General features: G+C 38.6%; 1 protein-coding gene across 5 annotated transcripts in view; it reads right to left on the bottom strand.

Annotated features, from left to right (window-relative positions):
- The window catches only part of LOC141133309 (granzyme A-like), a 153,781-nt gene that overhangs the window by 13,821 nt on the left and 124,485 nt on the right, over positions 1-15,475 (bottom strand). For 4 of the 5 annotated variants that reach the window (XM_073622636.1, XM_073622623.1, XM_073622613.1 and 1 more), the window contains 2 exons: positions 6,479-6,620; positions 2,572-2,710 (listed from right to left, as the gene is read on the bottom strand). In XM_073622636.1, coding sequence (XP_073478737.1) covers positions 2,572-2,710; positions 6,479-6,564 — 225 coding nt within the window. In that variant the 5' untranslated portion in view covers positions 6,565-6,620. Of the gene's footprint in view, positions 1-2,571; positions 2,711-6,478; positions 6,621-12,550; positions 12,661-15,475 lie in introns of those variants that run through there. The other variant, XM_073622604.1, reaches the window with a different exon arrangement.

Raw genomic sequence — 15,475 nt, 5'->3', positions numbered from 1 at the left:
ACTTACCTAGAGAATTGACCATGGGGTGCTCTCCTGCTTAGTGTGGTCAGTTTTTAATAGGAAAGCAGATCGACTGACAGAAACACCAGGGATTTTACATAAAGGAAGCAATACAAAAAGAACAAAATGCTTAGGGTTTATTACTACATTAAGTTAGATACTGTATATGCCAACTTCTCTCTTTGGCTGTTTTTTTATGTTAGTTTTTTCGCTAGTGATATGTTAAATAAATGTACAACATTAAAAAAAAATCCTTTAGTTCATTAGCAAGTTACTCCAACATGATTTGTGCAAGAAAAATATTTAGGGCTGTGATAAATGGAAAAAATGAGAGAATATATTTTAGAACTACAGCAACAATAGTTTTCATAACCCTGCTAAAATTGCTGGTGATAAAAAAAAAAAAAACAGGTTTTCTACATTTGGCTACTTTTTTAAGCTTTAGGGCTCTTTCACACGGACGATCCGTATGTCCGTTTTTCATCCTTCCGTTTTCGGATGAAAAACGGACATACATGTATCCCTATGGAATAGCGGATGTCAGCAGATGAACGTCCGCTGACATCCGACCCACTCCGATCCGAAAAATGTAACGGAGAAAAACCCTACTTTTCCATCCATTTTCAGATCGGAGCGGGTGACGAGGGACTCTACAGTTCGTCATCATCCGATCCCCCATAGGGGAGAGCAGCGCTCTGACTGGTCCGTCACTGCACAGTGTGCAGCGATGGACCTGTCATCTTCCTGCTCAGCGGGAATCAGCGGAGCGATCCCCGCTGAGCAAGCGGGTGTTCACGGGGTGGATCATCACTGATCCGCCCCGTGTGAAAGAGCCCTAAAAGAAAACATTATTTGAAAGAAAATACCACAAAAAAAGTTTTTAATTCATCCTGCTGGAAATATCAAAGTATATCTAAATCCAAAAATAAAAATATAATATATTGCAGCTTATTCATTCTTAGATGTAGTGGCTGCATGAATTTCCTTTTTCATGCTAAGAACACTTTACTTAAATACAGAAAATAAATGATTTTCCCAAAAATACAGTGTTGTTGTCACATCCTGTAATCTTAACAGATCTTATAAACAATGATATCTCCATCTTTTGCATCAACCCATCATGTAGTGGAGATGAAGAATGCCAGGTTTAAAATGAATGAAGGTGGCAAGAATGGTTTAAAATCCAGCCAGTGTGACATTAGACATGTGCAGAACAAAAAAATGTGTTTTGTTTCATTTTGATTGAATTTGTTATTTACATAAATTTGTTTTGTTAAATTCGTTAAATTCATTTAATTTCATTCAATTCATTTTTGGAATTTGTTTAGTTTATTTGAATTCGAACCAAAATTGGAAAATTTGAATGGAATTCAAATTTATTCTATTTAAAATTTGAATTTTGGAAGATGGCTATATTCGTTCTATTCCATTCTATTCTGTTGGTTTTTCTATTCTATTCTATTCTATTATTTCCTATTCTATTCTTTTTCCATTCTATTCATTTCTATTGTATTCAAATTCGAATGTATTCTATTTGAAATTTGAATATCCGAAGATGGTTATATTCTTTCTATTTTATTCTATTCTAGTCTATTATATTCTGTTTTTTTTTTTTTTCTATTCTATTCTATTCTTTTCTATTCTACTATTTTATTTTCTATTCTGTTCTATTTGAAATTTGAATTTCGAAAGATGGTTATATTCTTTCTACAGTATTTTATTCTATTCTATTCTATTATGGTTTTTTTTTATTCTTTTCTAGTCTATTATTTTCCATTCTAATATATTATTTTATTTTCTACTCTATTATATTCATTTCTTTTTTATTTGAATTAAAATTTATTCTATTCAAAATTTGAATTTTCGGGAAGATGGTTATATCCTATTTTATTGTATTGTATAGTTTTTTTCTTTTCTTTTCTTTTTTTTTTCTTTTCTTTTCTATTCTATTATTTTCTATTCTGTTCTATTCAAATTAGAATGTGTTCTATTCGAATTTTGGGAAATTATCTTTCTATTCTATTCTATTGTTTTTTCTATTCCAGTTTTAATTGATTCCATTTGAATCTGAATTTATATTATTTAAAATTCGAATTTTGGAAGATGATTATATTTTTTCTATTTTATTATATTGTTTGTTCTACTTTCATTTTTATTCTATTGCAATCTAAATGTATTCTTTTTGAAATTAGAATTTCAGAAGATTGTTATATTCTCAAAAGAAGTACAAGAGCTTCTTTTGGGCGGCAGGCGTCCCGTGATTCTGTTTGTGTGATTTTACCACAATTGTCGCCCGCTGAATCATGGTAATATCGCCCCGTGATTGGGGTGCCATTGGAAGTCACAGGGAACGCACAGGCTTCCCGCGATTTGCTGCCATTTTGAATCGCGGGCGTAATAGCGGCAACTCCGTCCACGATTGTGAATGGAGCCTTAAAAGAAGCAAGCCTAATGAAAAAAAATATAATGCAGCCACCACATCTAAGAAGCGGCAAACTGCAATATATTTGTTTTTGTTTTCTTGGAGTGAAATACTTGGAGTGATTTTTGTTATTTTCATGATGTGCTTACCTGTACAAGCTCGATGTCATTATCCACTGTTTTCTCATCATAGTTGTATCTTATGCTTCTTAAGACCTTGAACTTCTGTACATATGTATCGTCTGCTTTTATTGAGTGGACACCCAGTTTGATTGTAGTTGAAGAATTGCTAAAAATTAAATATGAGCAAAACAAATGTTTTTTTCTACTATTAATGTAAATGCAAACCCCAGCTGGACAACATTTAGTGATTATTCCATAAAATATTGTTTTCATTCTTTTTGCTAATCTCATCCTTTTTCAGCTACTTCCTGTCTCGATACATCTGACCTAGCATTAGCTGCATCTCATTGCTCTAGATGACCATACTTATGCCCTGTACACACGGTTGGATATTCCGACGGACAATGTGTGACAGGACCTTGTTGTCGGAAATTCCAATTGTGTGTGGGCTCCATCACACATTTTCCATCGGAATTTCCGACACACAAAGTTTGAGAGCTTGCTATAAAATTTTCCGACAACAAAATCCGTTGTCGGAAATTCCGATCGTGTGTACACAAATCCGAAGCACAAAGTGCCACGCATGCTCAGAATAAATTAAGAGACGAAAGCTATTGGCTACTGCCCCGTTTATAGTCCCGACGTACGTGTTTTACGTCACCGCGTTTAGAACGATCGCATTTTCCGACAACTTTGTGCGGCCATGTGTATGCAAGACAAGTTTGAGCCAACACCCGTCGGAAAAAATCCATGGATTTTGTTGTCGGAATGTCCGATCAATGTCCGACCGTGTGTACAGGGCATTATAGTGACAATAGTGGAGCATGTCTATGCAGTGTGTGTTGGCATGGCTGCCTGTAGTCTCAACTAGAGGTACATGTGATAGGGTGCAAACAGAGACACAGAGACAGTTGTCACCCCATAACAAGTACTTTTATGATAAGATCACTAAGATTTGAAAAGACTGAAAACTATTTTTGTTACATCAAAATAATAAAGTATATATCAAATCAAAAATGTTTCTAGTTTTGGATAGATAGGGAAGACTGCTATGTGGTGCTCATCCTTACACACTCTATCCAAAACGAAGGAAAAAGTTTTGGTTGCACAAACACTTTAAGGCTGGCCATACATTATAACATTTTCTTGTACAACTTTCATTTAGATTTACCAAAACCATATAATATGAGGTCAAACCTAAACACTTTCAATTTGTATGCAGTCAGGCAGGCCCTTGCACCACATGGTTGAAGGTAAATCTAAAGAAAATTGAATGAGAAAATTAGGTAGTGTATGGTCAGCTTAAGGGTCAACTTGCATTTGTTTGCTTCAAGGAGGGTTTGCATTCTGCTACACATCTTTGGACATGCAGCACTCATTTGAAGCCGGTGAAATGCACCTGTCAGTAAATTCTGAAAGATCTCAGAAGTTTCTTAAACTGATGTCAAACTGATGCCATTTGACGAAGACCCACAAAGGTTTCCCCGCATCCAATTTGCATGACAGGAGAGTGTGACCGGCTCTCAATGGAGCCGGTTCACACAGCTCGGGGGGCGGCCGCGGTCTGCACTGGAAAAGGGTCCTGTGCGTCTTTGGCTCAGTTTCAGGTACAAATTCAGGAAAAAAATTCAGACCTGATTCGCACCTGATTTATATTTATTATAGTATAAATAGTTCGTAACTTTGGAAAAATTTGTATTCGTTACATCCACTAACAGCCAAAATTCCAATACCTATAATTTAATAGTTAGTTATTGTTTAGTTAGTTAGTTAGTTAGTTCGTTATTATTTTGTATTTTCAAATTTTCAGATTTTCGTATTTTCATTCTTATTTTCGGCTTTTCATTCTTTCGAATTTTCGGATTTTCGTTCTTATCTTTGGATTTTCCATTTTTTGAATTTCCGAATTCCTGGATTTTCGAAATTCCGATTTTCAAATTTTCGAATCTTAATATTTTTCTGAAGTTAGGAATTTATTCGAAATAACGAATTTCGATCATAACGAATGACCCGTAAAAAGAAAAACAGAAAGAATGAAACAAAAATAAGAACGAACTAATTTCGGCGGTGCACTTGTCTAGTGCTCTATTGGCTTTTTTCTGCTTGTTTAAGTTTACTTTTATTGTCACAATTTGTAGCTTTAATAAGATGTTATCTTCACAGACCACGACATGTGCAACACATTACTGATCAATTTATCTATATCCATATCAGGGATGTGCCATGTTGGGTCTATGCACACATGTTTTAGGGGTATAAAGCAGTTGTATTTATAGAAAGCACCAAATTTTTTATGGTTTTTCCAGTTCATTTGTGCTTTTTATGAATTTCAGTTACATATAGGGAGAACATTTACAGTTTTTCTTTCTCTAAAATGTTGGTGAAGTCTTGTCTTTCATTCCTAGTCACATGCATTTGGAATTTGGAGAGAATGTTTGACTTCCTTTAAGCAATTTAAAGTTCAACAGGTAGACTACAAAAAGCACTATTTAAAGTCAATCCTAGGGGAGGCCAGAGGGGGCCCTGACCCCCCCAACATTATGCTGTGCCCCACCATGTGCCCCCCCATTAAAAAAAAATAATAATTTTTTTTTTTTACAAAAAAAGGCAATGTCTTTTTGTTTGCATTCGTAGTGGATGCGCCACATCTTACTCGGGCTGCCGCTGGAGTAACGCAGTCTCTATTGAGAGGGAGAGCGTCCCCAGTCAGCTCCTGCGGGTGATTCCTCCCCCCTCCCTCTGCTCACTGACACTGCAATGCGAGCACTCACACAACCACGGCCGCCCGATCTGCTCCTTCCCCTGCATCCTCATTGGCAGGGAGAAAAGCGAGTTGCAGGAAGGACTCCACCAGGTCTCTCAGTTACTGAAAAAACAGACTGATTTCTCCCGTCCTTAGGACAGGAGAACCAGCCTGTAAATTCCAAGAGATGCCAGACCAGCGCTGTCAATAGCAGGGGCAAGACAGCAAGAGGAGGCTGGGGAACCCCACAGTGGCAGAACACCAGGGCCCGGTGGCAAGACAACCTTTGCAACCCTGATAGTTCTCCCACTGCTTTGGACCCTTATATTTTCTTGGTATGCTGGTGACATATATCTCTTGTTTTCTGCCACCCTGGGGGGGCCCCAATACAGTAGGAAGGGAGCTCACTGCAGAACATGTGAAAGGGCCCGTTGTGGGATCGTCTTAAAGGGCCCCAGGATATATATAATAATATATATATATATAATTGCTTTTTAGAGTTGCCCCCCATGTGCCCCCCCCTAAATATGAAAGCTGGAGACGCCACTGTTTAAAGTGTAAATATAACTAATCAAGCATCCCAGAGAATGGAGGTATCTATGTCCAACAAGGGCCCTGACACCGCATCGCTGAGGGGAGTCGATTGACAGATAGGCCTGCCATAATCTGCTAATATGCTGCATACTAGTACATAATGGCATAGGAAAAAAAATCATTAAACATTTTAATTTTGCTTTAACTGCAGCAGATAATAGTGAGGTCACCAACCTGTTGTACTGTCTGGCAGGGCTGTGCAAATCTCAGAACTGGTTGAACTACATTACAAACCTTGCCACTTACAACTATCAACACTGCATATGCTTAAATTGTTTCACATTTATTATATAAAAAGTTAAAATACATATAAGAACCATAACCTAATTCCCAGGTAGAATACATATCTTGCTTCTGCAGGATCCTCCCTGATGCTAGACCAGTCCCTGCAGCTTCTTCTTCCCTGCACTCCAGTAATCTAAGGTGCTTTGACTTCATCAGGTTCCATGCAGAGACATGAGGATGTTGTGGGACAGTCCAGTCCACTGCCAGAGTGGAGGGGATGGCTGCAAGGGATCCTTTTTGTTTTTCAGGGTTTTACTTTAAGAAACAATTTTAACAGTTTTATTAAGCACAGAGAATCTGATATTTACTTACACTTTGCAGTGAGCTGCAGTTAACACCCAGTCAGCTTTTATTAATGTTCCAGCACATTGGGATCTTCCTGTCTTCAGTAGAGCCATATATGGTCTAGAGTGAGGAGCAGCTTCCCGTCCTCCAATGATGTCACTGCATTCACCTGTACAATATTAGGAACACATTATGAAGAAAACAAAAAACAATCAAAAACATTGTAAATAAATCTGTCAGAAACATGGGCACCTTAAAACATGGTCAGCCCTACTGACCAACAGCTAGGCTCAGAAAGTGGTATGTAAGAAAGGGTCAAACCAACAACCAGGCAAAGTTGCAAATATTTTGTACTTTTTGAGTCAGAAAAATATTAAATACTGTATCTGAATATTTTCTATGTTCATTTTCACTTAGCTGTAGGCTCCTTTTCAGATGTTTACCAGATTAGTAGACTTAGTTTCTTTGCTAAAATAAAGTCCATTGTTTACAGAACTCAATAGTTCAAGCTAAAATGTTCCCTCCTGCGCATACTTCATAGTGTCATACCCTTGGTACAGCCCTCCTGAACATACTACCTTATGTCATACCCTGAGCAGTTATCTGTTGCACATTCTGCCTGCTGGCATACCCTCTGGGATCCTTTTCTACACATACTGGCTGCTAACACTCTTTTTTAGCATTGTTTGTTTTATCCCACACCTTCTCATTATGGAACTACCCCAGTAATAATAATGATGCACATTGCAATGGTCCTGGTAAGTTCTCCACAACAGCACTGCTGGTCAGCTCTAAATCTAAACTGCCTTCTAAATTATTGCCTTACACATTTGATTCAACATTGTATTCCTTATTTACTTGAAGCTTGTCAGTATAATATATATAATGAAGCATCTAAAGCTTTGTTGGTACAGTCAGAGAGGTATACAAGAGCACAAATACAGTTCCTTTTGGACCTGTGTTAGTTCACGTTTACGGAAAAAATGTAATGGTGAACTAACATTGGACGCCCTCCTGACTCTCCTAGTCCCTGCTGTTCTTACCTCCAGGGTTGCTGAGCTGTCAGCACCCCTGCATCACTCCAGTGAATTTGAAATGGGGGGTAAGTACAGCAGAGACCTGGGAGGGAAGGGGGATAGTGTCCAGTGTTAGCTCATCTTTAAATTTTTTTCTGTAAAAGTGAACTAACCCTTTAAGGATTACTTTGGAAAATAATTTTTTATCATTCAGACAGGATTATTATTAACAGTTATGTGGAGCTGGGATGGGTTCAAATGCTGCTCTATCTAACACAAATGATTTATGACATATAGTGAGGGAAAAAAGTATTTGATCCCCTGCTAATTTTGTACATTTACCCACTGACAAAGAAATGATCAGTCTATAATTTTAATGGTAGGTTTATTTTAACAGTGAGAGACAGAATAACAACAAAAAGATCCAGAAAAATGCATTACAAAAAAGTTATAAATTGATTTGCATTTTAATGAGTGAAATAAGTATTTGATCCCCTTCGCAAAACATGACTTAGTACTTGATGGCAAAACCCTTGTTGGCAATCACAGAGGTCAGACATTTCTTGTAGTTGGCCACCAGGTTTGCACACATCTCAGTAGGGATTTTGTCCCACTCCTCTTTGCAGATCCTCTCCAAGTCATTAAGGTTTCGTGGCTGACGTTTGGTAACTCAAACCTTCAGCTTTCTCCACATATTTTCTATGGAATTAAGGTCTGGAGACTGGCTAGGCTACTGCAGGACCTTAAAGGTAAGGTAAAGCTTTGTTTAAAAAAAATAAATAACAAACATGTCATACTTACCCCCACTGTGCTAGAGTTTTGCACAGAGTGACCCGATCCTCTTCTGGGGTCCCCCAACAGTGCTCCTGGTTCCTCCCCGCATCGAGTGCCCCCACGGAGAAGAGCTTTCCCTGGAGGCACTGCGTCCATTGACACAGGCAGCAGGACTCGGCCCCGCCCCCTGGCTCTTGCGTCATTGGATTTGATTGACAGCAGTGGGAGCCAATGGATCCTGCTGCTATCAATCTATCCAATGAGGACCCGAGACACTGGCTGGAGCTCATCTGACCACAAAACTTTACCCAGTTCTCATCTGAATCATTCAGATGTTCATTAGCAAACTTCAGGCTGGCCTGTACATGTGCTTTCTTGAGCAGGGGGACCTTGCGGGCGCTAGAGGATTTCAGTCCCTCACAGCGTAGCATGTTACCAATTGTTTTCTTGGTGACTATGGTCCCAGCTGACTTGAGATCATTAACAAGATTCTCCTGTGTAGTTCTGGGCTGATTCCTCACTGTCCTCATGATCATTGAAACTCTGGGAGGTGAGATCTTGCATGGAGCCCCAGACCGAGGGAGATTGACAGTTATTTTGTGTTTCTTCCATTTGCGAATAATTGCACCAACTGTTGCCACAGTTTCATCAAGCTGCTTGGCGATGGTCTTGTAGCCCATTTCAGCCTTGTGTAGGTCTACAATCTTGTCCCTGACATCCTTGGGCAGTTATTTGGTCTTGGCCATGGTGGAGAGATTGGAATCTGACTGATTGATTGCTTCTGTGAACAGGTGTCTTTTATACAGGTAACAAGCTGAGGTTAGGAGCACCCCCTTTAAGAGAGTGCTCCTCATCTCAGCTCGTTACCTGTATAGAAGACACCTGAGAGCCAGAAATGATTGCTAGGGGATCAAATACTTATTTCACTCATTAAAATGCAAATCAATTTAAAACTTTTTTGAAATGCGTTATTACTGGATATTTTTGTTGTTATGTCTCTCACTGTTAAAGTAACCCTACCATTAAAATTATAGACTGATCATTCCTTTGTCAGTGGGCAAACATACAAACTCAGCAGGGGATTAAATACTTTTTTGTAGGTGGCGGAGAAATGTATTTATTCTCAATAATTATTTCAAGGATATTGCCTGCAGTGGGGTCACTTCATAGATGATACATCGCCATATGGCATAAGAATGTATTGTTCCTGGAGTAATTCCATAGTGAGCTAAATATATGGTGGAAATTTAGCAATAATATGCAATACAGTGAACTACATATTCTGTTTATAGATACATAAATTAAAATCAATAATGGAGGATTAAAGAGTGACATACGGTATGTAGTTTTACATTTTTGGTTTTGGGGTCAATACCTCTTTAAGGCCGCATTGCAAGGCATAAATATGCAGTTTGTGATAAAAGAATTGAAATACCATTAGTTAGACACTTGATAATGGCCATGCGGTTTTACAGTTAAAGTACTATATATGGCCATTAATCATTTCCCTAAATTAAAATGAGGTGGAGATAGGGAATTTGTATAAAAAAGAGAGAGAGATTAACCACTTGCTTACTGGGCACTTAAACTCTCTTCCTGCCTAGACCAATTTTCAGCTTTCAGAGCTGTCGCACTTTGAATGACAATTGCGCGGTCATGCAACACTGCACCCAAATGACATTTTTATCATTTTTTTCCCCACAAATAGAGCTTTATTTTGGTGGTATTTAATCACTGATGGGTTTTTTATTTTTTGTTAAAAAAAAAAAGACAGCAAATTTTGAAAAAAAAAAAAAAGTTTTATATTTTGTTATATAAAATTTTGCAAACAGGTACTTTTTCTCCTTCATTGATGTACGCTGGTGAGGCTGCACTGATGAGCACTGATAGGCGGCCCCATAAAGTATGAGGAAGGACATCTTGTTACAAAGGATGGGGAGATGGCGAAGGTATTGAATTTATTCTTCTCCTCAGTCTTCAAAAGGGAATCGAGGGGCTTCAGTAACCAAAAATGCAGTGTTTATCCTCATGTCACATCACAGGAAGCACCTCCATGGTTAACAGAGGACAGAATTAAAATTAGACTTGGGAAACTTAACATTAATAAATCACCGGGACCAGATGGCTTGCACCCGAGGGTACTTAGGGAACTTAGTCAAGTAATTGCCAAACCATTGTTCCTAATTTTTACTGACAGTCTACTGACTGGAATGGTACCAGCTGATTGGAGAAAAGCCAATGTAGCACCAATATTTAAAAAGGGCCCAAAATACATCCCTGGGAATTACAGACCAGTTAGTCTAACATCAATAGTATGTAAACTCTTGGAGGGGATGATAAGGGACTATATACAAGATTTTAGTAATGAGAACGGCATCATTTGCAGTAATCAGCATGGATTCATGAAGAATCGTTCTTGCCAAACCAATCTATTAACCTTCTATAAGGAGGTTAGTTGCCATCTAGATAAAGGAAGGCCCGTAGACGTGGTGTATCTGGATTTTGCAAAAACATTTGACACAGTTCCCAATAAACACTTACTGTACAAAATAAGGTCCGTTGGCATGGACCATAGGGTGAGTACATGGATTGAAAACTGGCTACAAGGGCGAGTTCAGAGGGAGGTGATACATGGGTACTCGGAATGGTCAGGGGTGGGTAGTGGGGTCCCCCAGGGTTCTGTGCTGGGACCAATCCTATTTAATTTGTTCATAAACGACCTGGAGGATGGGGTAAACAGTTCAATCTCTGTATTTGCGGAAGATACTAAGCTAAGCAGGGCAATAACTTCTCCGCAGGATGTGGAAACCTTGCAAAAGGATATGAACAAATTAATGGTGTGGACAACTACATGGCAAATGAGGTTCAATGTAGAAAAATGTAAAATAATGCATTTGAGTAGCAAAAATATGAATGCAATCTTTACACTGGGGGGAGAATCTCTGGGGGAATCTAGGATGGAAAAGGACCTGGGTGTCCTAGTAGATGATAGGCTCAGCAATGGCATGCAATGTTAAGCTGCTGCTAACAAAGCAAACAGAGAATTGGCATGCATTAAAAAGGGGATTAATTCCAGAGATAAAATGATAATTCTCCCACTCTACAAGACTCTGGTCTGGCCGCACCTAGAGTATGCTGCCCAGTTCTGGGCACCAGTCCTCAGGAAGGATGTACTGGAAATGGAGCGAGTACAAAGAAGGGAAACAAAGCTAATAAAGGGTCTGGAGGATATTAGTTATAAGGAAAGGTTGCGAGCACTGAACTTATTCTCTGTGGAGAAGAGACTCTTGAGAGGGTATATGATTTCAATATACAAATACCATACTGGTGACCCCACAATAGGGATAAAACTTTTTCGCAGAAGAGAGTTTAACATGACTAGTGGCCACTCATTAAAATTAGAAGAAAAGAGGTTTAACCTTAAACTACGTAGAGGGTTCTTTACTGTAAGAGCGGCAAGGATGTGGAATTCCCTTCCACAGGTGGTGGTCTCAGTGGGGGCTTCGATAGTTTCAAGAAACTATTAGATAAGCACCTGAACGACCGTAACATACAGGGATATACAATGTAATACTGACATATAATCACACATAGGATGGACTTGTGTCTTTTTTTGAGCTCACCTACTATGTAACTATGTAACTTGTAGAAAGCCATATGTGTCATAAAAAATAACATCAAATTTAGGTGGATGTTTTACAAAATAGAAATATTATTTGCTAAACTTACAAAGCAAACATGAGTCTGGTCTGTACTAATTTCTCTTTCATAGGTCTAACTTACCCTTACTACATAAACCACATCTGAGCTTTAGAAAACCTGAGAGAAAATTGATCTCTTTTTTTTGTCCACCCAACAAACTATTGCTAAAGCCTGGAGAACTCCATCCCTGAATGTTATAGAAGTGAAACCAAGAATTATGGGCACCATGGTTCATGAAAAATTAACATCTATCCTACTTGATAATTATTCTAAATTTTTACAATTCTGGTCTCCATCGCTTGACTTTACCAACACACTTAATATTGATAATTCTTTACTTTCCCTCTAAAATGATACATACACCATTCATATAAAATCCAGCATATCTTAATCCACCTCTTCCTCTACTCTTCTTTATTTCTTCTTTTGTTCTCCCTTTCTTCTTTTTATTTTTTCATTTTTTATTATTTGTTCTTAACTATTCCCAATATATTTAATTGTATATTCATTGATGTTATTTTATATAACATATCTGTATTACCTTGTTTATCTATTCTATCTTAATCTTCTTAATAAAAAAAAAAAATATATTGTAGGTCAAACTTACCATTTGGAAGCAGAAGGGAAGCTAACAAACATGCTGAGATCCAACAGAGCATCTTCTTTTTGGTTTGTCTAAACAGCAAAGATAGCAACTTTAGATTTCATCGTAGTTATATACACTGTGGGCAGACACCACCTTGTTTGCAGTTTCCTTTTACTACGTCTACCAACCAATCGTTCTCTTTGTCCCTCCCAAGACCACCTGCTCTCTAGTTCCCTTGTCAGCTCCTCCCATGCTCACCTCCAGGACTTCTCTAGAGCCTCCCCCACCCTATGGAATTTCCTACCCCGATCTGTCTGACTATCTCCTACACTATCCACTTTTAGGCGATCCCTGAAACCCTATCTTGCCTCCACCTAACAACTGTACTTTTATTTTCTCCTCATAAGCTCGTTCCCCACAGATACCTTTTGTATCACTTGACCCTCCCTTTTAGATTGTAAGCTCTAATGAGCAGGACCCTCTGATTCCTCCTGTATTGAATTGTATTGTAACTGTACTGTCTGCCCTTGTGTTGTAAAGCACTGTGCAAATTGTTGGTCCTGTATAATAATAATAATAATAATAATAATAATAATAATAAAAAATAATAATAAGCACCTAACAAGGTAGTGTGTTAAAGGGCATTACACCTCACTCATGTAATGCAGGCAGTAAGTACATGCCGTATGCATACGCTTTTTGTTTGAAAAACTGGAATTGGTAAATTACATTTGAAATATTAAAGTGTGTAAGCCATTTTCAAAGACTATAAGGCATTCTGTGACTGGACAAGGGGACATTACAACATTCAAATGTCCCTTGTCCAATTATAGAACACTGTGAAATCTTCAAAAAGAAGACAAGACGTTTTCTGAATGGATGAGCTGCACAGCAAGAGACTTGCTGTGATCCCTGTGTTCCAGCCCTGAATGTCTATTTCACTACCAGAACTTCAACGGTGATATCATATATGTCAGGGGTTGCATGCAATATTTTTCATGAAAGCAGCAGCCACCAGTGGGGAACGCAATAATTGAGGTACCTTACTGAAATGTAGCTAATGCCTAAATAAAGTTTTTTTTTCCCACACTTCAGCTTTAATGTAAATTAAATTATTAAACATTTTTAAGCTTTAATTAGAATACCTGGTAACCCTGACCGAAGCTGTCCACTATTGTCACCATCAGGAAACCTGCATGAGAAATACTAAGTAGCCATCACTGGAGTATGTGTAGATAGAAAGTGACTGCAAAGAAACTGCATGATATTAGCAGCATTAGTGAGCAAAGTGCCTTCGCGCTACTCTGGATAAGTGCAAAATATTCATAAACAATTTAAAAGTGCAAGTGCATAAATAAATGCAGCAAAATCTATTAGTGTGACACAAACCACTTTTCAAATGAAATAAATAATAAGGTGATTCTGCGCAGATATTAAAATAGTGCCAAAGTAATGAATTAAAATATTTTAGGAGAGTATTTAAATTATGTCCATATCGTATAGAACCACGTGGTATTTAGGAAAAAATATATAAAGTATATGAAAAATATTAAAAGTATATACAAATATTTAAAAATATTATCTCTCAAATGGGAAATATTCAATCAATAATCTATATGGCAATAATAATGTCCATATGTGAATTCTCAGTGCCTGGCAGACAATAGTATCAACAATAAACAAATAAATATATATCCAAACATATGGAATTAGATGGATGAAATAAGTATAGTCTGGTCTTGATAAGTTTCACTTTAAAAGTGTATGACAGTGATAAGGGGCAATCTGTGGGAAGTCCAAACTGTATTATAGTGGGTAGAGGATAATAAAGTCCTATGAATATAGGATGAGGTAAGGATGATTGTTCCAAATGTTTCTGCTGCAGCTCCTTTATGTGTCTGGTCTCCCAGAACTCTTACCTCGAGATTAGTGATAGCATGCAATTACCGCCGTCACCACTGGGGGGATCCCTCGGTTTTCCTAAGCAGTGATCATCTCTCCTCTGGATGGCATATCGTGATTCCTCTCTCCTAGCTACGTTCAGTCTCTCTCTCCTGTTAGATGGGATGGCACCTCCGTGAAGAGAGAGAGAGAGAGAGAGAGAAAAGGGGGGAAGGGGGGAAGGGGGGAAGGGGGGGGGGGGGGGCACTCCAATAGTGCAGTATGTCAAGTTTATTTTAAAAAATGTATTTATTAAAAGGCATATACTCTTACACAAAGCAAAATTAAAAAACACAGGGAACAAATTAGGCGTTGTTTCTCGCCTTCTCACGTCACTTCCGGTCACGGCTCTATCCGGCCAATCCCTACGCGTTACGTTGTTTCACACAACTTCATCTGGGGACTATTAGCAGCATTGAAATGTGACAAAAGATGTATTAATATCTAATGTAATTAACCGCTTGCTGACCATCCATCGCAGTTATACTGTGGCAAGGTGGCTTGGCTGCGCAAATCACCGTACTGGTATGGCGATTCGTGGACTAGCTTCTGTGGAGGTGTGCGCGTGCGGATTGACCAACGGGGTGCCAATCAGTGGGTCCGGCGGACTCAATGTCCACCGGCCACCCGTGATTGTTTCCCACAGAGAAAGAACAGGAATCTGCAAAAGTAAATAAGTAAGATCTCCATTCTGACAAGGGATTACACTGAGATCCTGTCTTTCTGCTTTGCAGGAAGAGGATCAATGTGTTATCCCAGGCATACTGTTAGTATTGTTAACACACCCAGGTAACACAGTTAAAGGGGTTGTAAAGGTAAATTTTTTTTTTTTTTTAAATAACAAACATGTTATACTTACCTTCACTGTGCAGCTCGTTCTGCACAGAGTGGCCCCGAACCTGCTCTTCTGGGGTCCCTCGGCGGCTGTTTCAGCTCCTCCCCGCAAGCATTCACCACCTTAATGCGAGCTCCCTCGCATGGTGGTGAGTGCTTGCGGGCGCGCTC

The sequence above is a fragment of the Aquarana catesbeiana genome, linkage group LG01, assembly GCF_042186555.1.
Source record: "Aquarana catesbeiana isolate 2022-GZ linkage group LG01, ASM4218655v1, whole genome shotgun sequence".
NCBI lineage: Eukaryota > Metazoa > Chordata > Amphibia > Anura > Ranidae > Aquarana > Aquarana catesbeiana.
Note: the sequence above shows the minus strand (reverse complement) of the source record. Positions and strands in the feature narration are given on the sequence as shown.